Source organism: Meles meles, chromosome 16 (assembly GCF_922984935.1).
Source record: "Meles meles chromosome 16, mMelMel3.1 paternal haplotype, whole genome shotgun sequence".
NCBI classification, from domain to species: Eukaryota; Metazoa; Chordata; class Mammalia; order Carnivora; family Mustelidae; genus Meles; species Meles meles.
Window position 1 is genome coordinate 68,387,566 of NC_060081.1, and position 24,150 is coordinate 68,411,715.

Sequence of the window (24,150 nt, forward strand, 5' to 3'; positions counted from 1 at the left end):
AGGGCCACTTTCCGGCCGGTGGCAGAGTCGGACTGAAGTTGTGGGGGCTGGGGGAGCCATGGGGGCCACTGGCGACGCCGAGCAGCCGCGGGGACCCGGCGGGGCAGAGCGGGGCGGTCCCGAGCTAGGCGACGCGGGCGCAGCAGGGCAGCTGGTTCTCACGGTGAGGACGCCCCCGGGGAAGCCGGGGCTGGGCCTGGGCTCGGGCCGGCTGGGCCTCGGGTTCCCGGGACCCTGGCCCGCGGGCAAGAGAACGCGGCCGCTGGTGCTGCCCAGGGGGTTGGCGTTTTCGCAGTCCGACTACCTGGATTCAAATTCTGGTGCCGCCCTCCTAGCTAGGTGACGTGAGCCAGTCCTGTCAACCCCCGAGCTCCAGTTTCCTCTTCTGTAAAATGGAGATGATTAGTGCCGCCTCATAAAGTTGTTACGGGGTTGGGGTGTAAATGCGAAGAAAGCGCCCAGCACGTCGGCTATCCCAGAATAGTCCCTCGGGAAACACTGGTTCTCTTCCTCCTGCCGTCCCAGAAAAGGTGGGTTTGGGACTTTGGAGGCAGGAAACTTTTCCTGAGTACCTCCACCCCGCGGGGCCTTTCTGCCACCGCCCTCCCGCCTACCCCAGGGTGGAAGAAGCGCTGAAATTCCCTGAGAAACAGGGATGTCTAAGTTTAACTTCATACTCACCTTCCACCTCTACCCCAATGTCACGGGCCTCAGTGACATCTCTTCCCTTGGTCCCCGCAGAATCCTTGGAACATAATGATAAAGCACCGCCAGGTGCAGCGAAGGGGCCGCCGCTCACAGATGACAACAAGGTAAGGCCGGTCCTGGGTATTCACCTCCCAGCACCCTTGGGGTCCCCACGGCACAGAGCTGGAAAGAGCTCATCAGCCATTAGAACGAACACTGGACTAGGAAAGAGGAGACTCAGCTTCTGTAACTCTGTTGACCTTGGTTGAATCACTGCCCCCTCTGAATTCAGGTACAAAATGGGGAATCATGGATTCAGCAGTGCCTGAGATCCCTAACATTCAGTCGGCTCTGTGGTTGAGGGCTGTAAAAAGGCAGAATAGCAAACAGTAGGATTTGGGGGTTTTTTGTTTTGTTGTTATGCAAACAGTAATATTTATGTCAGGGAAGGGAGAGAGCACAAGATGGACCTTGGGATGCTGATTATATTTCTTGACAAGTCATGATTAAGTGGATGTTCTCTACAACTACTTGTTGAACTGTATAGACTTTGTATCTCGTAAAACGCTTTAAAAAATAAAACTCATTGAAATAAGTCAAGCAGAGAGAGTCAAGTATCATATGGTTTCACTTATTTGTGGAGCATAAGGAATAACACGGAGGACATGGGGAGATGGAGAGGAGAAGAGAGGTGAGGGAAATTGGAAGGAGAGGTGAACCATGAGAGACTATGGACTCTGAAAAACCACCTGAGGGTTTTGAAGGGGTGGGGGGGTGGGATGTTGGGGGAACCAGGTGGTGGGTGATAGGGAGGTCACGCATTGCATGGAGCACTGGGTGTGGTGCAAAAACAGTGAATACTGTTATGCTGAAAATAAATTTTTTAAAAAGTGAAAAAAAAAATAAATAAAACTCATTTCATAGGGTTATTATGGAAATGGAATATAAGCCATGTCCGTGTAGTATGCACAGAACCTGGGCATGTAGCTTGTTTTCAGGTGAAGCTATCTATTATTGTCGTTAAAGGAGTCTGTGTCGGTAATTGGCTGGGCAGACTAAGAAAGATATGTCTGGGACATGACCCCTGACTGTGTCTCCCTCCTGAATGCAGTTTCACAGATCCTGCCATCTCCATGGACCTCCTCCGCGCTGTCCTGCAGCCTAGCATCAATGAGGAGATCCAGACTGTCTTCAACAAGTACATGAAGGTGAGAGGGACAAAGAGGCATGGGCGAGCCTTTCCTACATCACATTCCCCTGGATCCCTCTACCACACACAGATGTGTAAAGTCTTCCAGTTCTGAACCCCTGAGAGCTTTTACCCCTTTCTTTGGGGGTAACTTGAATACCTCTTCTGCCAAGCTATTTTGAGGATAAAATAATTTAAGTGTAATGGGCTCAGCACCATATTTCAAACAAGTGTGTTTGTTTGTTTGTTTGTCTGTTTTTTAAAGATTTTATTTATTTGACAGAGAGATTACAAGTAGACAGAGAGGCAGGCAGAGAGAGAGGGGCAAGCAAGCTCCCTGCAGAACAGAGAGCCCAGTGCGGGGCTCGATCCCAGGACCCTGGGATCATGACCTGAGCCGAAAGCAGAGGCTTTGCCCACTGAGCCACCCAGGCACCCCTCTTGGAGAGTTTTGAGCAGAGTACTTGATGTGAACATTTTTAAAGGGTCCCCCTGACTGATGTGCAGAGAATCACCTGCAGGAGGAGGCTTGAGATGATGGTGGCTTGAGTGTTGGCAGTAAAGGTGTTGGGAAGGTGGGATTTCACGTGCGTTTTAGAGGTAACACCAAGCTTTGCTGATGATTCAGATGTGCAGGTAAAAGAACAAGAGAAGTAAACACATATTATCTGCCCTGGACAGCTATAAAAACAGTATTGCCACTGGCTTGATATGAGGAAGACGGGAACGAGCAGGGGGAATCAGGAGCTCATTCTGGGACATGTGATATTTGAATGGGGCTACCATTCATTTAGAAACCGGAAACCAGGGACTCTGCCTTTCCTTCATCTCCCCTGTCCAGCCACAGTTCTGTATATTCCACTTCACAATCTGTCATGCCATTCTTCTTCCTCACTTCCGCCTTGGTTCAGGCCTTCATTTTCTCTTACCCAGGCTCCTCCTGTGACTCCCTACTGCTGCTCTTCTTCCCCTCTTTCATCCCAGCCTCCCTGCAGATGCCAGTGACCTCAAAGGTGTAAATCTAAGGCTGTCACTCCCCTATTTAAAATCCCACAGCAGGGATGCCTGGGTGGTTCAGTGGGTTAAAGCCTCTGCCTTCCGCTCAGGTCATGATCCCAGGGTCCTGGGATCAAGCCCCACATCAGACTCTCTGCTCAGTGAGGAGCCTGCTCCCCCCACCTCTGCCCGCCTCTCTGCCTACTTGTGATCTCTCTCTCTGTCAAATAAATAAATAAAACATTTAAAAATAAAATAAAATCCCACAGCGGTCTCTTGGGTGGCTCATTCAGTTAGGTGTTTGACTTCAGCTCAGGTCATGATTTCGGGGTCCAGGAATCAAGCCCTGTGTCGGGCTCCCTCCTCACTGGGGAGTCTGCTTCTCCCTCTGCCCTTCCCACCACTTCGGCATGCATGCACTCCCTCTCTCTCTCAAATAAGTGAATAAAGTCTTTAAAAAAAAAGAAAGGAAAGGCAAGGAAAACATATTCTTTCCTCAAGAAAATTTCTCTCTGGGGGCGCCTGAGTGGCTCAGTGGGTTAAGCCTCTGCCTTCAGCTCGGATCATGTTCTTGGGGTCCTGGGATCGAGTCCCACATCGGGCTCTCTGCTCAGCAGGGAGCCTGCTTCCCCCCCACCTCTGCCTACCTCTCTGTGTACTTGTGATCTCTGTCTGTCAAATAAATAAATAAAATCTTAAAAAAAAAAAAAGAAAAGAAAATTTCTCTCTAAATGCTTTTACAATTTTGTATTCATCCCAGCAGCATTTTCAAATGCCTTATGCAGGACCAGATTTCATTCTTAGGTCCAAAGTCCACTTATGGTCACCCCTGTATATTCATCACACTGCCCACTTCACAGGCTGGTTGTAAAGAATCCAGATTGTTTTAGCTAGCTTTCACTTAGCCAGTAATCAACACTGAACACCAGTATTGATCTCCAGTTCTTAAGGATTTTTTTTAACATTTTATTGATTTATTTGAGAGGGAGAGAGATCATGAGAGGGAGGAGGGGCAGAGGGAGAAGGAGAAGCAGACTCCCCACTGAGCAGGGAGCCCCACAAAGGACTCGATCCCAGGAACCTGAGATCATGACCTGAGCTGAAGGCAGACGCTTAACCAACTGAGCCACTCAGGCACCCTAAGGTTTTGTTTTAAAGTGAAACTCATCTGACTATTCATTTAATTTTGCCTGAAGAATTTTCCTCTTCACCTCATCAGACTTCTAATCCACACCCTCTTGTACTTCTCCTTAGCTGAACATTAACAGTATCAGGCATTTGGCCTTGTCAAATATAAAATGAAAGAACATCCCCTTGGGGAGTGCCTGGCCGGCTTAGTGCAGCATGCAACTCTTTTTTTTCTTTTCTTTCCTTTTGTTTTTGTTTTTGTTTTGTTTTGTTTAGATTCATTTATTTATTTGAGAGAGAGAGAAAAAATGCAAGTGAGGAGAGGGGTAGAGGAAAAGACAGAAGTAGACTCCCCACTGAGGGGGAACCCGATGTAGGACTCGATCTCGCAACCTGAGATCATGACCTGAGCTGAAATCAAGTGTCAGGCACTGAACCAGCTAAGCTACCCGGAGCACGCAACTCTTAATCTCAGTGTCATGAGTTTAAGCCCCAGGTTGGCGGGGAGGGGTCGCCATGGAGCCTACTTAAAATTTTAAAAAAGAAAGAAAGGAAGAGAGAGAGAGAGAGAGAAGAAGGAAAGAAGGAAGGAGGAGAGGAGATGAGAAAAGAAAGTACATCCCCATAGTTGTCTCCTACAGTATATAGGTACCAGAATTTTCCTGTATGACATTGTCTTCTGGAGACACAACTTGGACTCTTATGAATGTGTTCCTAGTGCCTCCATTTGGGACCTCCCATGACCTGTCTCTCAGGGTTTTCAGGCTCTGACTCTCCCTCTTCCACAGTGAAAGAAACTTCTGCCTTCCCCTTCCCCAGCTGATTGGGACTGTGGGTGTCCTGGGGCCCTGGTCAGGTCTCATGCCACCCATTCTACACCTTTCTTTCGGCTTGGGCAAGGTCAGAATTCAGTGAGGACCTTCTACTCTCAGGATCTTTTCTGATCTGCCCTGGGCTTCACTGCGGGCACTGGCATTCTTTTTTCCTTCTACAGAAGAAATGCAGGTATGTTATAAAAATTGAGATACTGTAGATAAGCAAAAAAAAGAAAAAAATCATCCATAATGTCCTGTTACTTTAATATATATCCTTGCAGTTTTTTTGTCTTTCTGTATTTGCTTCTTGCTGTTTTATTTTTTTTAAGACTTTATTTATTTGACAAAGAACGAGAGATCACAAGTAGGCAGAGAGGCAGGCAGAGAGAGAGGGGGAAGCAGGCTTCCTGCTGAGCAGAGAGCCTGATGTGGGGCTCGATCCCAGGACCCTGAGACCATGACCTGAGCCAAAGGCAGAGACCTAACCCACAGAGCCACCCAGGCGCTCCCTTTTTGCTATTTTAAATAAATAGGCTCATTCTGTACCAAATCTTGCTTCCTTTCCTAAGCAATATATCATGAATGACTTTTCATGTCAAAAACATACTCTCCTAGAAGAATAAATGAAACAAGATGGGATTGGGAGGGAGACAAACCATAAGTAACTCTTAATCTCACAAAACAAACAGGGTTGCTGGGGGGAGAGGAGTTGGGAGAGGGGGAGGGGGTTATGGACATTGGGGAGGGTATGTGCTATGGTGAGTGCTGTGAAGTGTGTAAACCTGGCGATTCACAGACCTGTACCCCTGGGGATAAAAATACATCATATGTTTATTAAAAAAAAACCATACTGTCCTATACCATCCTTACTGTAATTTTTAATATTTGCATATTTCCTAGCATGGATGTGCCATGATTTATTTAAGCTATAATTGACAGGTTATTCTTCGATTCTGCCCTATTTTTTTTTTTTTCTTTTTAAGCAGGCTCCCTGCTGAGCAGAGAACCTGATTCGGGGCTTGATCCCAGGACTCTGAGATCATGACCTGAGCCAAAGGCAGAGGCCTTAACCCACTGAGCCACCCAGACGCCCCAATTGTGCCCTATTTACACCTTCATGCTGTAATGGCCATCCGCTGGGCACCTCCATGATTGTGATCCTCCTTAAGACAGGATAGAGTGTGAAGTGACCGACTCTCGATCTGTCTAATCTGAAAGCCACGTTCGTAATCACTGTTCCCTTCTGTATGAGAGGAAGAAAAAAGCTTCTCTCGTATTCTGTTTCCTTTAAGTTACTGCAGATTAACAGGTCTTCTGACCTTGTCCTCTGCTGTACTTCTCCCTAGTTCTTCCAGAAGGCAGCACTGAATGTCAGAGACAACGTCGGGGAAGAGGTGGACGCAGAGCAGCTGATCCAGGAGGCCTGTCGGAGCTGCCTGGAGCAGGTGAGACCCAAGGGGACAAGAGATGCAGAGACATGGGCTCAGGCTTCGTCCTCAGGGCTCTACTAAGAAGAGTGATCGCTTCATTCATGGTACTTGGGGGGATGCCTGATAAGCCACGAGCCTCCAGAGAGGGCCTGGAGCTGCTGCTGACAGAAGGGGAGTGGCTCCTCTGTACCCAGTATGGGACCAGTGCTTTCACGTGCACTAGTTTGACGCCCCAGAAGACATATCGTAACCCCTAGTTTCCAGATGAAGAACCTGTGGCTCAGAATAAGCGAGAGTTAGGATAGCTGAGCACGCTCTCACCTCTGCGAGTGGTGACATCACTCTGCAAGTAGTCACAGCCCCTTTTATTACCATGGGGCCTGTCACCCTTTCTGCCTTCCTACCTCTCGGGGGGTGCCCGGGAGGCATGACATCACGTCTAAAAATGCCTGTGTTCCCAGAATGGGAGTGAACCTGTTTGCATGTGTCAGCTGTTCTTATCAATAGGATTGTTGGCATCACCCGCTTCTGTGCCTAACTGTGAAACCGCCGGCTGTCAGAGATGGAAATTTCTACACACTCAGAGCCGCAGAGACGGGTTTGAACTTAGTCCTAGGAGAGTGATTCTCCGGAGATGAGAGACTCATGTCTCCCAGAAGGTGGGCTGGCCAGCTGCTCAGGCACAGCCTCAGAAAAGAGCAAGACCAGGGCCTGAGCCTCAGCTTCTGAGAGGGCAGAACTCTATCCATTAGTGCTTTTGAGAGGGCAGAACTCTATCCATTAGTGCAGTGAAAGCTGATCCACTTCCCATGGTTTTATACTTACGTCTGCCAAAATCCTAGGAGGCCAGTTCATTACTTCAGTCTGGGATTGGAGTATGTTAACGATCAATTGGAACATCTGCTCATAATCAGACATGGCAGTTTGCGAATGTTTTAAACTGAGATTAAACTGAGAAACCTTCAGTCTCGGTTGCATCCCAGAATGCTTTCTCGAGTTTATTTACCTCTCCAACTCATATATATCGTACACCATTTCTGTGCCAGCCCCAACTGCGCTATGCAAAAGGCACACAGGCCTTACCCCAGCTCGCTGACGTTACCCCAGTTACCATTCAGTAGATCTGGAATTACAAACTGTTCTGGGTGCCCTGAGCTCAGGAGGCAATGAAGAGAGTGTACACTAGAAGATACGGAACCTGGAGGTAAAAGGAAGCGGAGTGCATCCAAGGGACAGAAAGAAGCCAGGGCTGCTGGTTTTCAGAGGGTGGAGAGAACGATACTTGTGGAGGTTGGAAAAGTAGCAGAGGCCAAATCAAGCCAAATTACAGGTGTGGAGTTCTAAGCAGAAGAGCTGCCTACTGAGATTGGCATTTTGAGAGATCGCTCTGGCTGCCATAAGGAGATTGGTTTGGGAATCTGCCCTAGAAAATGGAAGGGAAATGTTTGCAACTCTTCAGGAGTCCCCAGAAGGATGATATGAAAGTGAACGGGGGGCATGATCTGTACTCCGTGGATGGGTACACCTTTCCCGTCTCCGGAGTCCCCACGTCCACCTCCTGGAGTCCCTTGGCTGGTATCGATATGACTGGGAAGCTGGAGTGTGGAACAGACGGTGTGTGATCAGAGCGCAGGAACTGGAGCACAGGAAGGTAGAAAGCCCAAAGTTCAGCAGGAAACCCGATGAATCAAGAAACTTCAAATAAGTCTTTTGACCCTTCTTTTCCTCAGCTTTCTTATCCCTAAAATTGGGAGTAAGAATCCCAGCACCAGTGGTTTGCTGTGAGGATTAAATGAGAAAATATTCATACGCGACCAGCACCACGCAGGTGCGTTACAACAAAGAACATAACTACACGTTAAATACATGGGAGTTCTGTTCGTGATTATAATACACAGCGGCCTCCCGACAGAGCCTGGTTTTCAGGTAGCCCAGGAAACCTGAAGTTCTTCCGCGTCCCCTCGTCTGAACTGCACACCGAACTTCTTTTTTTTTTTTTTTTTTTTTAAAGATTTTATTTATTTATTTGACAGAGAGAGATCACAAGTAGGCAGAGAGGCAGGCAGAGAGAGTGAGAGGGAAGCAGGCTCCCTGCCAAGCAGAGAGCCCGATGCGGGACTCGATCCCAGGACCCTGAGATCATGACCTGAGCCGAAGGCAGTGGCTTAAACCACTGAGCCACCCAGGCGCCCGCACACTGAACTTCTTGTTGCTTGAAAAGATCCTTCACATCGGACATGAGACAATTAGAGAAGGGTTTTTAGTTTGTTGGGGTTGACTTGATTTGTTTGCACTTCTGACACCACATCATGCTTCCTAATCTCCTGGGCTGCACTTTTCTGGCTACTTCTCAGGGAGAAAAGGCTGATCTTATCTATAGCCTGTTGCCTTGCATTTTTTTGTTTGCTCGATTTTGTTTGCATGGTAATTGGTTTTTGTTTGTTCATTTTATTTACTTACTTAATTATTCATTTAATACACATCATTAAGAAAAATTTGGCATGGTAGTTAAGAATGCAGGCTTTCTTTTTATTTGCGCTGTCCAGATAGGAGTCCTGGCTTTTTTTTTTTTTTTTTTTTTTTTTTGAGAGAGAGCATGAGAGGGAGAAGGGTCAGAGGGAGAAACAGACTCCCCGCTGAGCAGGGAGCCTGATGCAGGACTCGATCCCGAAACTCCAGGATGATGAAGGCAGTCGCTTAACCAACTTTACCAGACTAGCTTTGTAACTTGAGGCGCGTTACTTCCCCTTACCGAATCTCAGTTTTCTCATCTGCAAAACCGGTGTAGAGGTGCTGCACCATCGGGTTGTCGGGAGGATGAAATGTTGTGATATCTCTAAAGATTTTAGATCAATAGCAAGGACTCAGTAAATGTTACCTGCTGCTGCAGCTCCTCCCACCACACCCTCATCGACTATCTTCCAGCTGCACTGGAAGCCTTTCTGCTTCTCCAGTACACTGAGCTCAGGGTCTTTGCACTTGCTGTTCTCGCTTCTCAGCATGCCCTGTCCTTAACTCTTTATATAGCTGCCTCCTTTTCTTCAGATTTAGCTCAAATATTGCCTCTCAGAGAGGCCTTCCCTGGCCACTTCATCTAAAGTAACACCCCCCGCAGCACCCCCCACCCCAACCCCCATCCTCCACCCCCCCACCCGTGCTGCCCTGCCCAGGGAAACCTGGGTGGCTCATCAGTTAAGCATCTGCCTTCAGCTCAGGTCATGACCAAGTCCTGGGACTAAGTGTGCTCAGTGGGGAATCTGGTTCTCCGAGTCCCTCTGCACCTTTTCCGCCTCCAGCCCCACCCCCCCACCCCCAAGCTTCCTCTCTCTCTCTCTCTCAAATAAATAAAATCTTTTTAAAAATAAAGTAAGGATGCCAGATGGCTCAGTTGGTTAAGTGTTTGCCGTTAGCTCAGGTCATGACCTCAGGGTCCTGGATCCTGGGATGGAGCCCCTCCTTGGGCTCCTTGCTCAGCAGGGAGCCTGCTTCTCTCCCCCTGCCTGCTGCTCCCCTGCTTGTGCGCTCACTCGCTCTCTCTAACAGATAAATAAATAAGATATTTTTTTAAGAAATAAAGTAGCTCCTCATTCTCTCTCTTTTCCCCACCTCCAATAATCTCTATCACCTTGTTGATTATTACCCCTAATTTCAATCGGAAATTATTAATAGTTCATGAATTTATTTTCTCTCTCCTTTATACCCCCACCTCTGCTAAAAGCTTGAGCTTTACAAGAGCTGAGGCCTAACCTTGTTCACTACAGTTTGCCCCGCCCTAGAATAGGACTCAGTATGGGGGACGCTGAGTGTGTGCTGAATGATTGCGTGCATCAGTGAAGGAGGAAGCGAAGGAGCAAATGGCAAATGAACAAGCAGGGCTCCTGCTCTCCTAAAGCCTACAGCCTGGTTAGGCAGACAGGTATGAATGACATTACCACAAAACGTGCACATAATTTCACCTGGAGACTTGTGCACTCTTCACTGCAACGTTTGGAGGAGGTTTATGAGTGTAGTATCGGACTTAGCAAATTTGGGACCTCGATGCATAGACACCAGGCAGACCGTTGTATAAATCTGGAGCTCAACGGAGAGGCCACAGGTGAAGAGGAAAAAAAAATCATAGGGTCAACGTGGTGTGTCAACTATACTCAGATTCTTTTTTTAAAGATTTTATTTATTTATTTGACACAGAGACATCACAAGCAGGCAGAGAGGCAGGCAGAGAGAGGGGGAAGCAGGCTCCCCGCTGAGCAGAGAGCCCGATGTAGGGCTCAATCCCACGACCCTGAGATCATGACCTGAGCTGAAGGCAGAGGCTTAACCCTCTGAGCTACCCAGGTGCCCCTGAACTCAGATTTTTTAAAAAATTATGGTACCGGGCGCCTGGGTGGCTCAGTGGGTTAAGCTGCTGCCTTCGGCTCAGGTCATGATCTCAGGGTCCTGGGATCGAGTCCCGCATCGGGCTCTCTGCTCAGCAGGGAGCCTGCTTCCCTCTCTCTCTCTCTCTCTGCCTGCCTCTCTGCCTAGTTGTGATTTCTCTCTGTCAAATAAATAAATAAAATCTTTAAAAAAAAAAAATTATGGTACCATCCATGTAAAGATGTTAACTGAAGCCGTGAGCATGATGAGAGCAGATAGAATACCAAATGGAAGAAGACAGAATGAACCACGCTGAGGAAGATGAGCCAGCAAAGAAGGCTAAAAGAGAGTGGCCAGAGAAGTAGGAGGAAAACCAGGGAAGTGTGGCCACAGGAGCCAGTAGGAGAGAGTTTCCAGAAGAGGGGAGTGCTCAGGCTCATCGAATGCCGCTCACGTTCTCTTGTGAGAGAACACAACTCTTCCCATAACCTACACAGCTCCGCCTGCCTCATTCACGCTCCTCATTCACGCCTCTCTCCTCTGCCCACTCTTTGCCAGGCCATCTTTTTCTACAAACAGGCCAAGTCTGTTCCCACTTTGGGGCTCTTGCCCTCATCCCTGCTGCTGACACACTTCTCAGCTCTTCTCCTTCCGCCCAGCCCCGCCCAGAAGGCTGCCTGCTCAGCACAGCCTCCCCTGACCGCCTGCTTAAAGCAGCCCTCCCCTCGCTAGTCCTGTCACATCTGCCTGGGGTTTTTTCTCTACCCCGTTTATCACGATCTGAAATTGCCTTGTTTATGTTTGTTTATTTGCTTATTATCCAGATCGCCCGCAGAGCAGAAGCTCCGCGGAGCAGGGACTTTGCATGTGCTGCTTACTACAGCTTCCCCAGCACGTCTACACTGGGAGCTCAGTATTTATTAAATGAAAAGCAGCAGCTTGTTGAGGAATATGTATTATGTCAATGCATTTAGTTAGGAAAAATAATATATAGTATATATTTACATAGAAAAAAGTAATGAAGAATTTACACTGAAATATTAACAGTAGGGGCACCTGGGTGGCTCTGTTCGTTGAGCATCTACCTTCCGCTCAAGTCAGCTTCCTGCTGACTTTTTTGCATTCTGCTTCGCCCTCTCACACTCCCCCTGCTTGTGTTTCCTCTCTCACTGTCTCTTTCTCTCTGTCAAATAAATAAATAAAACCTTAAAAAAAAAAAAAAAGAAAAGAAAGAAAACTGGGGCACCTGGGTGGCTCAGTGGGTTAAAGCCTCTGCCTTCAGCTCAGGTCATGATCTCAGGGTCCTGGGATCGAGCTCTGCATCAGGCTCTCTGCTCAGCAGGGAGCCTGCTTCCCCCTCTCTCTCTCTGCCTGCCTCTCTGCCTGCTTGTGATCTCTCTCTCTCTCTCTGTCAAAATAAAATAATAAAAATCTTTAAAAAAAAAAAAAAGAAGGGGCGCCTGGGTGGCTCAGTGGATTAAGCTGCTGCCTTCGGCTCAGGTCATGATCTCAGAGTCCTGAGATCGAGCCTCGCGTCGGGCTCTCTGCTCCGCAGGGAGCCTGCTTCCTCCTCTCTCTGCCTGCCTCTCTGCCTACTTGTGATCTCTGTCAAATAAATAAAATAAAATCTTTAAAAAAAAAAAAAAGAAAAAACTGTAAGAAAGAGAAAATACATTTGCAGTACTGTACTGTTTTTATGGAAAAACTGTGTTAAGTCAGCCTGTGCAGGGTCAAGGGTCAACTGAAGTTTTTAGAAAAAAGGATATCTATGTATATTCATCTCTCAGGATGCCTTTGTACTGATCATGAGAACGTTTCAACCCAATCTGGAGTTTTAACCCAGCTGTTACCCACCACAATAGTGACTGTTAACACTTGGTCTTTTCTTTTCAGGCTAAACTACTGTTTTCCGATGGAGAAAAAGTAATACCCAGATTGACCCATGAGCTTCCAGGGATAAAGGTCAGAATCGCTGGGTCTGGGGTGTTGCAGGGGGGGACCGATGAGGCTGGTAGGCAGGTGAACTTTCTGGACCCAGGGAGCTTCCACATACCACGCACGTGTAGGACGAGCTCCAAATGGCGTCATGCTGGGAGAGCTCCAGGGGCCCAGCCCAGGGAGGGACCCGATGAGGTAGTCCAGGGCTTTGCCTTCAACAACCCCTGAACCTGCGGATCCCAGGCACTGGCTCACTACTGACCCCTCCCTTCCATTTTCCTCCAGCGCGGCCGACAGACAGAAGAGGAATGTGCCCATCGAGGAAGCCCTGTTCCCAAAAAGGTAACTCATCTCCATGCTTTCTGGCTGGGAAAAGACCCTGCGACTCCAGAAGATAGAGGGCTTCTCCATGCATCATGGGGGCCTTTCTAGCATGAGAAGCAGGACCCCTGGAGCCTGTTAACTCTCCCTGTTCGCTCTCAAGCATCATTTGGTCTCTTTGGAAAACCATTTCTACCAAGTGACCCTCGGCCTGCCAGTGGCGTGGGGTGGGGCTTCCCAGGGGGTCAGGCTTCTGACAGCTGTTCTTTCTGGCAGAGGAAGGGACGGCCTCCTGGACACATGCTGTCAAACGACCGGGCAGCCGCTGGCCTGGTGTGAGTAGGGGCCGGCAGTGCGGGGAGAGCGGGGAGGGGGTGGGCCTGGAGGGAGAGAGGCCAGAAATCCTCACCTGCCAAAATCGGATCCCCCTGTTTGAGTCACCATGGGGGAAGGTTAGTCTGGTTTGCGGGCTGGGGAAAGAAGGCAGCAGGGAGGACATTGTTTTATCCTGCTTTTGCCCCAGAACCGTTCTGCCCAGCTTGATTGAATACCAGAGCTATTTTTATTGTTAGTACTTACTAAAGGCTCATAACGTGTTGTAACTTCTCTAAATATCTTACATAATTTACCTTCTAACCCTTACAGCCACCCACTAGTGAAGGTATAGTTAATTTTGTAAATCAGGAAACAGACTCGGAATTTTTGTCCAAGGTCAGCCAATTAGTAAAGAGCAACACTGTAATACAAAGGTTTTGAAGCAACAGAATCTTTTTTTCAAATAAGACTTTACGTGGAATTCTGATTGAGAAAGCCACATCAGTCTGGTTGGGAGCAGCGGGGACCGTCTGAAACCACTGGCTTAGGGAGAAGGAGCAGTAGAGCAGTAAGGCCGCCACACTGTGGCTTGGTTCCCCCCCCCCCCCCCCCCCCCGCCCCGCGCTCGCAAACATGGGGGAGGGGCAGTTGCTGTTGTTCCCTCCTTTTCACAGAGAAGGAAAGGATAGCTCAGAGGGGTTCCTGGACCTGCCCTCATGGCTAGGTAGTCTCGGAGCCAGTCCTAGAATACCTTTTTGCCTTTGTACGTCCTCAGTGGGTAACCAGGGGGAAAGACCGCCAGGGCCAAAGTGAGAGTGTGAGGAACTCCTACCACCACCAGCAGGCTTTGTTCCAGTCCTAGGCCTCACCTCGGAGAATTTACCTTTCTTCTTTCCTTCCAATCAGATGGAAGCCAAAATCCTGTGAACCGATTCGCCGAGAAGGCCCCAAGGTATGATTATGTGAGCGTGGCAGTGACCACTATCCCAGGGAGACCCAGTCAAGGTTCTGGACCCACCATGAGGGAAGGGGCTAAGGTGTGAGGGAGGTGCACACGCCATTCCAGAGCCATCCCACCTATTCCCCAACCTCCGCCCTATACCCATACCCCCCTCTGGCCTTCCAGAAGGATCTTAAACAGGATTGAAACTAGGGGTGCTTAATATAAGACAGTCCCTGCACTAAATCTTTTTTATGTCATCTCATTTAATCTTTATAACAATCTTTTGAGATAGATTCTGTTACCCTTCTGTGGTGTAGTGTATTAAGTGTAGTTATCGTATACACTTAATACCCTTGAACTTTTTTTTTTTATATTTATTTTTATTTGTTTATTTACAGCATAACAGTGTTCATTGTTTTGGCATCACACCCAGTGCTCCATGCAGTACGTGCCCTCCCTATTACCCACCACCTGGTTCCTCAACCTCCCACCCCACCCCCACCCCCCTGCCGCCCCTTCATAACCCTCTGGTTGTTTTTCAGAGTCCATAGTCTCTCATGGTTCATCTCCCCTTCCAGTTTCCCTCAACTCCCTCTCCTCTCCATCTCCCCATGTCCTCCATGTTATTTGTTATGCTCCACAAATAAGTGAGACCATATGATACTTGACTCTCTCTGCTTGACTTATTTCGCTCAGCATAATTTCTTCCAGTCCCGTCCATGTTGCTACAAAAGTTGGGTATTCGTCCTTTCTGATGGAGGCATAATACTCCATTGTGTATATGGACCACATCTTCCTTATCCATTCATCCGTTGAAGGGCATCTTGGTTCTTTCCACAGTTTGGCGACCGTAGCCATTGCTGCAATAAACATTGGGGTACAAATGGCCCTTCTTTTCACTACATCAATACCCTTGAACTTAATGAGGGTTCAGAGACCTGCTCAGAGTCACACAGCTGCTAGATGGGCAAGCCAAGTGTCAAAGCCAAGGTCCATTGCCACCAGAGCCTATGGTCTTAACCATTAGCCTCTCTTGGCTCCAGAACAGTTGTTTGCAAGCTCTTTTAGCAGTAGAATCCCTTCTTCAAATAAAGCCACGAATGGAAGCCCAGTAAGGTAGGCGAAAGCTCCACTGGCCTGGCGGAGACTCTGTCTGGTAGAAATGTTCCACCTCCTGTGTTACTGGCCCTCTCTGCTCTCGCATCAGTGACCGTGCCTTTCGTCTTCAACTCTGCTCCCCTCGAGCTTATAATACTGCATTTCCCTGATTTCTGTGTTCCTCTCCGGACATCCCTTCTCCCTCAGCCGTGAGCCTTGTACGTGGGCGTCCCTCAGAGTCGTCTCGCTGACCCACTCCTGCACGTCAAGTTCCGTGAGTGCTCTCAAGCCTTCACCCTCAGGATCTCAGGGACCAGTGTGCCGAGGTCACCATACCTCTTTGTCCCACACGTCTCTTTCTGGTTTAGAATTTACGTCTCCTGCCGTCTGCTAAACCTCCCTCCCTGGAGCTTCTGCAGCATTTCAGACTCAGCCTACCTAAAACTGCAGTCAGAATCTTTCCTCATAGACCTTCTTTGACATTCTTTACTTCAGTCATCTTTCCCTCTTCCCCTCCTTCCCATCTGTGTCCCCTCGAGGCCTGGCTGGTCCCACTTCCCGCATACAACCCAGTTCCTCTTCCCTCCTTGTCATCCTTATTGCCCTCTGAGCTCAGACCCTTCTCTTGTTTCAGAAATGCTTCAGTCCAGCAACCCCTAAACCGCTCCCTCCCTGCAGTCTTGCCACTTTGAATCTGTCAGCCGTGTGTGGGCGAGTGAGCGGTCTTTAAATCAAATCTGGCTCTCCTTATTTGGAAGCCTCAGTGACTCCCTGTGGCCTACAGCATGAATAAAGTGCAGATCCCTAAAAGCAGCACACTTGAGACTCGGGAGGGCCGAAGCCTTTTGCTTTTTCTCTGTCCCCTGCCAAGAGCTGAAGGAAGGGATCCAGCCTGTTGCTGAGGAGCACCACGTCCCTCCCCTAAATGAGGCTGCAAAGGAACTCGCCAGCCCTTACCTCCTCCTGGTGGTTTTTCCTTGCCGCCCCGACTTACTTTTTGTCTCTCCTCTAGCCCCTATCTCTGAAGCCATTTAGTGAACTGTCACGTGCCACCCAAGCCTCCAGTAAAAACAAAAACAGGCTTTGCCCTTCGGAGGAGTGGGGGAAGGAAGCACATCCGGGCCTCTAGCCCCTCTCTGCTTCTCCCTTCTACCTCATTTGTTGCCTCTCCCTGATCTGTGCTCTCTCTCCTTTTACTACACAGGACCCATCGTGGTCTCTCCAGCCTGCCAGGCCCGCTCTCGCTTCCTACCATTCATCCTGTACCGCCCTTCCTCCCCTCAGCCCTTCCAGAATTAACCTGGGAACTTACCTCTGCAAGAGAGCCTTCCTGTTGCCCTCCCCCATGGCATCCCTCTCACCCAGCATCTGTATCCCTGCGTGTCTCATGCTGGTTTAATTATCTGCACATAATGTCTGTGGTCCCCAGAGAGCAGAGACTATCTTACTCATCTCTTTATCCCCAATATCTAGCCCAGCATATTGTCAGTACTTGGTTTCTTGATTCAGCTGTTCAGAATAGTGGACTAGGATGGTGATAGGAGAAGGCGGGAGAAGAGCATTTCCATCCTGCCCGCCAGGTAAGCCTCACCTCACCAGCCTCTCTATCTTTTGCATAGTGGGACCCGGCCCGGCTGAATGAATCTACCACCTTCGTGTTGGGATCTCGAGCCAACAAGTAAGTTTGAGAGCTTTGGTGCTGAGGGGAAGGGGGCAGCTTGGGGGCCTAGGACCAGAGGCTGGAATCCTTACCACTCCTCTGTCCCTTTTCAGGGCCCTGGGGATGGGGGGCACAAGAGGAAGAATCTACATCAAGCACCCGCACCTCTTTAAGGTAGGCAAGTGCCGGGAGTGAGGCGGGCCACCACAGTGCACGCTGGGAGCTCGGATGGCACAGAGAAGCTTGGAACAGACGCTGATCTGGGAGTCAGGGCTTCTGCGCTCTAGTTACCCCTCTGCCCTTAACCTTTACCTTTTGGAATTTACTGAACATTCTGCCCCTCAATAACAGGTACTTTTCTTGTATGCTTACTGCAGACCAGACAGGGTTCAGGCACTGCACTTACTTTATCTCTGGGAGCTATCCTTTAAAACGGAGATAGCTATCATTGTTTCACAAATTAATACATAAAAAAATAAAAACGGGTGCCTGGGTGGCACAGTGGGTTAAAGCCTCTGCCTTTGGCTCAGGTCATGATCCCAGGGTCCTGGGATGGAGCCCGCTTCCTCCTCTCTCTCTCTGCCTGCCTCTCTGCCTACTTGTGATCTCTGTCTGTCAAATAAATAAAATCTTTTTAATAAATAAATAAGTAAATAAAAACAGAGGTAAAGAAAGGCTAAGTGACTGACCCAAAGTTACTTAGCTGTAAGGGCCAAATCTAATGTAAGTAGGATTCCAGTCTGGGTCTGTCTTCCCCAAAGCCTGAGCTCTTAACCCTTAACCGTATTCAATTGTAGGTAAAATAAGAGAGTGGAGCACGGGCGCAGTTCTAACCCTTTTCAGAGAGAGGTCCTTAGGTCTGTCCTATTTAAGAAAATAATGGGGGGACAGGATAGCAGTCACCCCTTAAATGAATTTTTGTTTTTGCCATCACAAAAGTTTCCAAATATATTAGAAAAATAGTAGTGCATGTGTGTTCAAGACGTGTTTTTGCACCCATACATAAGGCTTGGGGTCCCAGAATTACGGCTCTGTCTACTACATTCTGTGCAAGTTCAGGTTCTTTGAAGGGCGGACCTGCTGCTTCTTTTTCAGTCTTATATCCTGAGAGCCTCAGCACCTAGACGGTGTGGCCTACCTGCTACTTCATTTTCCTTTCGGCATCTTCACTCCTGCTGTTCCCTCTGATGACACCACCCCCACCCCGACCCCCGCTTAGATCTCTGCCTGACTCTTCTGTTGATCCACCTCTTCCAAAACCCTCTTGCATCACCCAGCAAGTGTATGTGCTCCAGCACCTCCTTGGAACTCCAGTAGCACGATGGTTAGGAGTGTGGCTTCAGCCCTGTTTCCACTGCTTGGTAGCCGTGCGACCTTGGCCAAGAGGCTTCACATTTCTTTCCTTTTTTTTTTAAGATTTTATTTTTTTATTTGACAGACCGAGATCACAAGTAGGCAGAGAGGCAGGCAGAGAGAGAGGGGGGGAAGCAGGCTCCCCACTGAGCAGAGAGCCCAACTCGGGCCTAGATCCCAGGACCCTGGGATCATGACGTGAGCCGAAGGCAGAGGCTTTAACCAACTGAGCCACCCAGGTGCCCCTTAATTTTTTTTTTAAAGATTTTATTTATCTATTTGACAGACAGAGATCACAAATAAGCAGAGAGGCAGGTGGGGAGCAGGCTCCCCGCTGAGTAGAGAGTCTGATGTGGGGCTCGAACCCAGGACCTGAGATCATGACCTGAGCCAAAGGCAGAGGCTTAACCTACTGAGCCACCCAGGTGCCCCCACATTTCTTTTTCTTTCTTTCTTTCTTTTTTTAATTCAGTTTAGTTAACATATGGTGTATTACTAGTTTCAGAGGTAGAATTTAGTGATTAATGTAACACCCAATTCTCTTTCCATCAAGTGCCCTCCTTAATGCCCATCAGCCCTCCCTTCCAGCAACAGTTTGTTTCCTAGAGTTAAGAGCCTCTTAAGATTTGCCTTCCTCTCTGTTCTGTTCTTACTTTATTTTTCCTTCCCATTTCTGAGCCTGTTTGTCATCTACAAAAATAGAAAGATACAATCCAACCTTGTAGGGTTGGTAGAATTAGGCGAGAGTGCAGGAAAGCTCCCAGCGCACTGCTGGCACATGGCAAGGCTCCGTAAATGTTCGTGATTACCGGCACACATTCCCAATTCTTCGATCTGCCGTTTGTAGTGAACTGCCGACCCGCATTCATTACCAGTGGGGACGATCTCTCACTGTAATCTTTCCGGTCTAAGAAGTGGAAGGAAGGGGGAACCTGGGTGGTTCCGTTGGTTAAACAACTGCCTTGGGCTCCAGTGATGATCCTGGAGTCCCAGGATCAAGTCCCACATCCAGCTCCCTGCTCGGCAGGAAGTCTGCTTCTCCTTCTGACCTCTCCCCTCTCACACTTTCTCTCATTCTCTCTCTCTCTTAAATAAATAAATAAGATCTTTTAAAAAAAAGATTTAAAAAAAAAATGGAAGGAAGATGTTTTTAGTTGTTTTACTTTTCATTCTCTGTTAGTGACGACAGGCATCTTTTCATTCATTTAGCTTCCATTTGTGCTTCCTCTGTAAACTGCCTCTTGTATCTTTTGCCCATTTTTCTGTCCTCCTGAAGGCATTATTCAAATTTTTCTTTTCCTTTTTAGCTTTTTTTATTTTAGAAATAATATATAAACCCGTTCTTATTATAAAAAGACCCAATATGCAGAAGCTACTAGGGAACAATCCACCAAGTTCTCCTTCAGCCTTGACTCAGAGTCTCCTCCCCTTGAGGCCAGCAGCAGCATCCTCCAGGCCCTCCCTGTGCACACACGTGGGTGGGGGGCTGTCCTTCAGTGATATTTTATGTTATTGACTATACACATCAATAGCAATAATGCATGTATGACTACACATTGTTCTCTGATCTTATTTTTTTCACCCAAAAATTCATTCATCGAACACATATTTATTGAGTGCTAAGCATTCTCAAAGTGCTAGAGATAACACGGTGAACAAAATGGACACAAAAAACACCTTACCCTCGAAGAGCTAAAATCCTAGTACAAGGCCAGGTATGGCTTGTGGGCCAGATCCAGCCAGGAGCCTGTTTCTGTCCAACTCGAGTTTTTTATATTTTTAAAGGGTGATTTTAAAAAAATAGAAATGGGGGTTCCTGGCTGGCTCAGTCAGTGGAGCATGTGACTCTTGATCTTGGGGTTGTAAGTTCAAGGCCCAAGTTGGGTGTAGAGGTTACTTAAAAATAAAATCTCTAAAAACAGTTAAAAAAATAAAAATGAAGGACATGTGACAAAGATGTATGTGGCCAGCAAAGCCCAAAATATTTACTAGCTGGCCCTTTACAGAAACGGTGGGTTGACCACCTTCAATCTATGGATAATGTCTTAAAGATTTGTCTGCGTTACTAAATTAAGTCTCCCTCATTTTATTTTTAACAGCTGTGTAGAATTCATAGAATAGATACTCCATAATTTATTTCATTACTCCCCTATAGTGGCTATTTATGTTTTTCCAACAGTTTTGCTATTACAAATGCTGCTATCCCAAACATCCCTTTGTACGTGTGTGGGGCATTCTGCAGGATAAACCCCTGGAAGTGGGACTGAAATTGGGTTAGAAAGTGCTTACTTCTAAAATTTTTATTAATATATTACTTGGGAAGTGAAATAATTATTTACACTCAAAGAGTAGTAACCATACGGATTTCCCGGCTTTGTCTCTATTTCAAATGTCCTGTTTTCTAAAACCTACCTTTATTGAGCACTTCCTGTGTGTCAGATACTGTCTTTACCACTTTTTTTTTAAACGCGTTTTTTTAAACAGTTTTTATTTATTTGACAGACAGAGATCACAAGTAGACAGAGCAGCAGGCAGAGAGAGAGGGAGGAGCAGGCTCCCTGCTGAGCAGAGAGCCTGATGCGGGGCTCGATCCCAGGACCCTGGGACCATGACCCGAGCCGAAGGCAGAGGCTTTAACCCACTGAGCCACCCAGGTGCCCCTGTCTTTACCACTTTTTATGCACAATCTCATTTATCCTTGACAACCTCCTGAGTATTAATACTGTTGGTTTCACAGATGAAGAAACTGAGTCTCAAGGAAATTGCTGCCCAGGTTGACACCATCTGCTAAGAGGCAGGGACCAGAATTGAAACCTAATTCCAAAATGAACTTTTTTTTTTTTTTTTTTAAGATTTTATTTATTTATTTGACAGGCAGAGATCACAAGTAGTGAGAGAGGCAGGCAGAGAGAGAGAGGAGGAAGCAGGCTCCCCACTGAGCAGAGAGCCTGATGCGGGGCTCGATCCCAGGACCCTGGGATCATGACCTGAGCTGAAGGAAGCTTTGACCCACTGAGCCACCCAGGTGCCCCACCAAAATGAACTTCTTACCCACAGTGCTGTTCTGCCTCCCCCAGAGCATGACCTGTCCTGAGTTTTGTTTCAGAAAATATGGTTACCATAACATTTCACACATGCGGCAAACTACCTCAGGTCATTTTATGAAAAAGAGTAGAACTCGGGAATAATAGTCACTGGTCTGACCGGTTGCCAGAGTGCTGTGCTTTGAGAATGGAAGGGGTAGGAAATGTGCTAAATCTCTGGGCTTTGGGTCCTGTCCCCTGGCCTCCTGGGCTCAGCTCCACTTGCTGTGAAGAGCTTGGCAAACCCTCTGCATTCACCGGGCTGGGACAAGGTCTTGCTGAGAGATGCTCTGGGACCAAATGAGGATCCTCCCACTAGTCTAACATCTGCCACTTCATCCCTTCCAGTACGCAGCCGACCCCCAGGACAAGCACTGGCTGGCAGAGCAGCATCACATGAGGGCAACAGGGGGGAAGATGGTAAGCACTGTTCACATGTGCCCTGTCAGAGACTCGCCCAGCCCAGGGGCCATGGGTCCCGCTGTTGGTGGCAGCTTTCCTCCATGTCTGAGACTCCCCGAGCCTGATGAATGTGGAAAGGGAGACTTGTCAGGGTGGAGAGGGCCCTTTCCACTGAAGACTGGACTTACTCCCTGGATTCCCTTCCCACTCACCACTCCCTCACTCCCTCCGACATCATCCCTCATATTCAGATTCTATTAGCTGTGCATAAGAATGGCAAGTGCCCGACACACGGAACGCTACCTGTCCCTCGTGTGCCCATTGACAGACGCTTCTCACGGATCACCACCTCTGCCACTAGACACAGCTGTAGGCTCTTCCCCCACCACAGTGCTCCAGGGAGCACCTCCTGCCTGCAGGAGTTAGCACATGTGGTGAAACCTGTTTGCCATGCCTAGCACCCCCTTCCAGAATCACCTCTGCTTAAAGAGGTCTTAGCTCATCAAGCAACGATCTTGGGAAAACCATGGTTGCAGGTGTTCTGAAACTAGCAGGACTTTGTCGGTCATACGCGGTGTCCCCCACCTGAGGACTCAGTCCCACCACAGGACTGCTCCTGTTAGAAATCAGGGGCCTTGCAGACAGTGTACCATCTCCTTCCTGGCCAGGAAACTATCTTGTTTTACGACTCTGCTTACTGCTATACCCCGTTTCAGAAGATTTCAGGGAGCTTACCACTGATGGATAAAATGCAACATGTAAATAAGAAATAGATGGGAAAAAGGAAAGACGGGATCTAACATTAAGCCATGAGCAAGAGTAGCTTTAAAGGGGGTGGTTTTTTTTAATAGCTGACTTGGAAAAGCAGCACACTTCTGTGCATTTTTGCAAATTTAACTCTAGGCCTTCTCAAGGACATCTCATTGGTTACAGAGTTCACTGTGCTCATAAGATGACAGATTACTCTAGGGACACACAGTCCTGACCCTAAGACTAGAAAGAACTGTCTCCCACGGGAGATTTTCCCATGTGATAAACAACGGCCTCTGTGTGGTAAGCGCACAAGAGGGCTCCCTCCCCCTGCAGCCATGGCACTATGCCGCAGCCGACCTGCAGGCCGCTGGTAGGAGGCAGCCGCGCAGCTTCTCACGTTTGCCCTTTTGCCACGAAGTTCAAAACTAAATCATCTCACTTCCAGACTTAACATACAGCTTCCTTCTCCTGATTCCCTGTTTCCATGTGTGTTTTGCTAGCTCTCTTGCCATTTCATGTTAAGCCACCTCAGAGTCCTTTTTTTCTTAAGAGGAGGAGGAGGCTGTAAGGAAGTTGCCCATCCCAGCTCCCTTACCCATCAAGTTTCTGTTTGAGTGCAAGGTTGTCTCAGGGAGCTATTCTCCAGTCTCTCCCTACTCACTCCCCCCCTCAACTCTAAATGAGGCCCCCTCCCTTCCAGCCCTTACATTAAGCACATGTTTAATAAAGTGATATTGAGTTGAAATGAATCAGAGGCAATGATCACTCTCCTTTGCTCTTGCCCCAGGCCTACCTCCTCATCGAGGAGGACATCCGGGACCTCGCCGCCAGTGATGACTACAGGTGAACCCAGTCGTCTGTACCCTGCCCCACCCCCCGCAGTAACCCCTTGGGATGCACTTGGGCCTCCACCCTCCCTGGCTTCAACTCTCCTCCTCAATGTCTATTCCAGAGGATGCCTGGACCTGAAGTTGGAGGAGTTGAAATCCTTTGTGCTCCCCTCCTGGATGGTCGAGAAGATGCGGAAGTACATGGAGACACTACGGACAGAGAACGAGCATCGTGCTGCTGAAGCACCTCCACAGACCTGACCAAAGCCAGGTCTCCTGGCTACTCTTGGCAGCCGTCTTCCAAGACCCTGTCACCCACACGGCTGAGGCCACTGCTGGGACTGCTCCTGGATGGATCTCAGCGGCATTAAGCTGTGCCTGGGCTAGTCTGTAGTGACTCACTACAGAGCACCCCCACACTGGCACGTGGTTCTGTATTTCTAAAGTTATTGGGTTAAGAAGCAATTAAACAGTTTGTAATAAACAGACAGTGAACTAGCTGTGCGGTCTGTTGCCGGGACTGACAAATGCCAAGCGATCTAGAAGTGGGTGTAGGAAAAAAAAGTGGGTGTAGTGGATGCCTACTACATCGCAGGCAGTAAGGTCCCACTGACCGGTGCAGATCTGCTTTAGGAGACAAAGCTGGGAACACCGTGTACCCTGCAAACCTTCCCTTTTTCTTATTTCTTCATCCTCTAAGGTGTGGAAGTGGCAGAATGTTTTGGCTGGCACCGTGGGGGGTGATGACAGACCAGAAGAAAAATGAGGAGAGGCTTTTATTACGCCTTTTATTACCTCCTGTGTCCGAGGTCACAAAGCAAACCGTTGGGGAGGCCGAGCAGGAGCCTGTTTC

General features: G+C 48.3%; 1 protein-coding gene across 1 annotated transcript; it reads left to right on the forward strand.

Moving 5' to 3' along the window:
• Positions 1–7: 7 nt before the first annotated feature.
• Positions 8–23,791, forward strand: DNTTIP1 (deoxynucleotidyltransferase terminal interacting protein 1). The gene is made up of 13 exons (XM_045981756.1): positions 8–163; positions 742–812; positions 1,799–1,895; positions 6,162–6,260; positions 12,495–12,563; positions 12,825–12,881; positions 13,137–13,195; positions 14,082–14,127; positions 16,836–16,894; positions 16,990–17,050; positions 21,661–21,732; positions 23,255–23,310; positions 23,420–23,791. The coding sequence occupies exons 1-13, from the start codon at positions 59–61 to the stop codon at positions 23,556–23,558; spliced, it is 990 nt and encodes a 329-aa protein (XP_045837712.1). The 5' UTR covers positions 8–58; the 3' UTR covers positions 23,559–23,791.
• Positions 23,792–24,150: the final 359 nt, after the last annotated feature.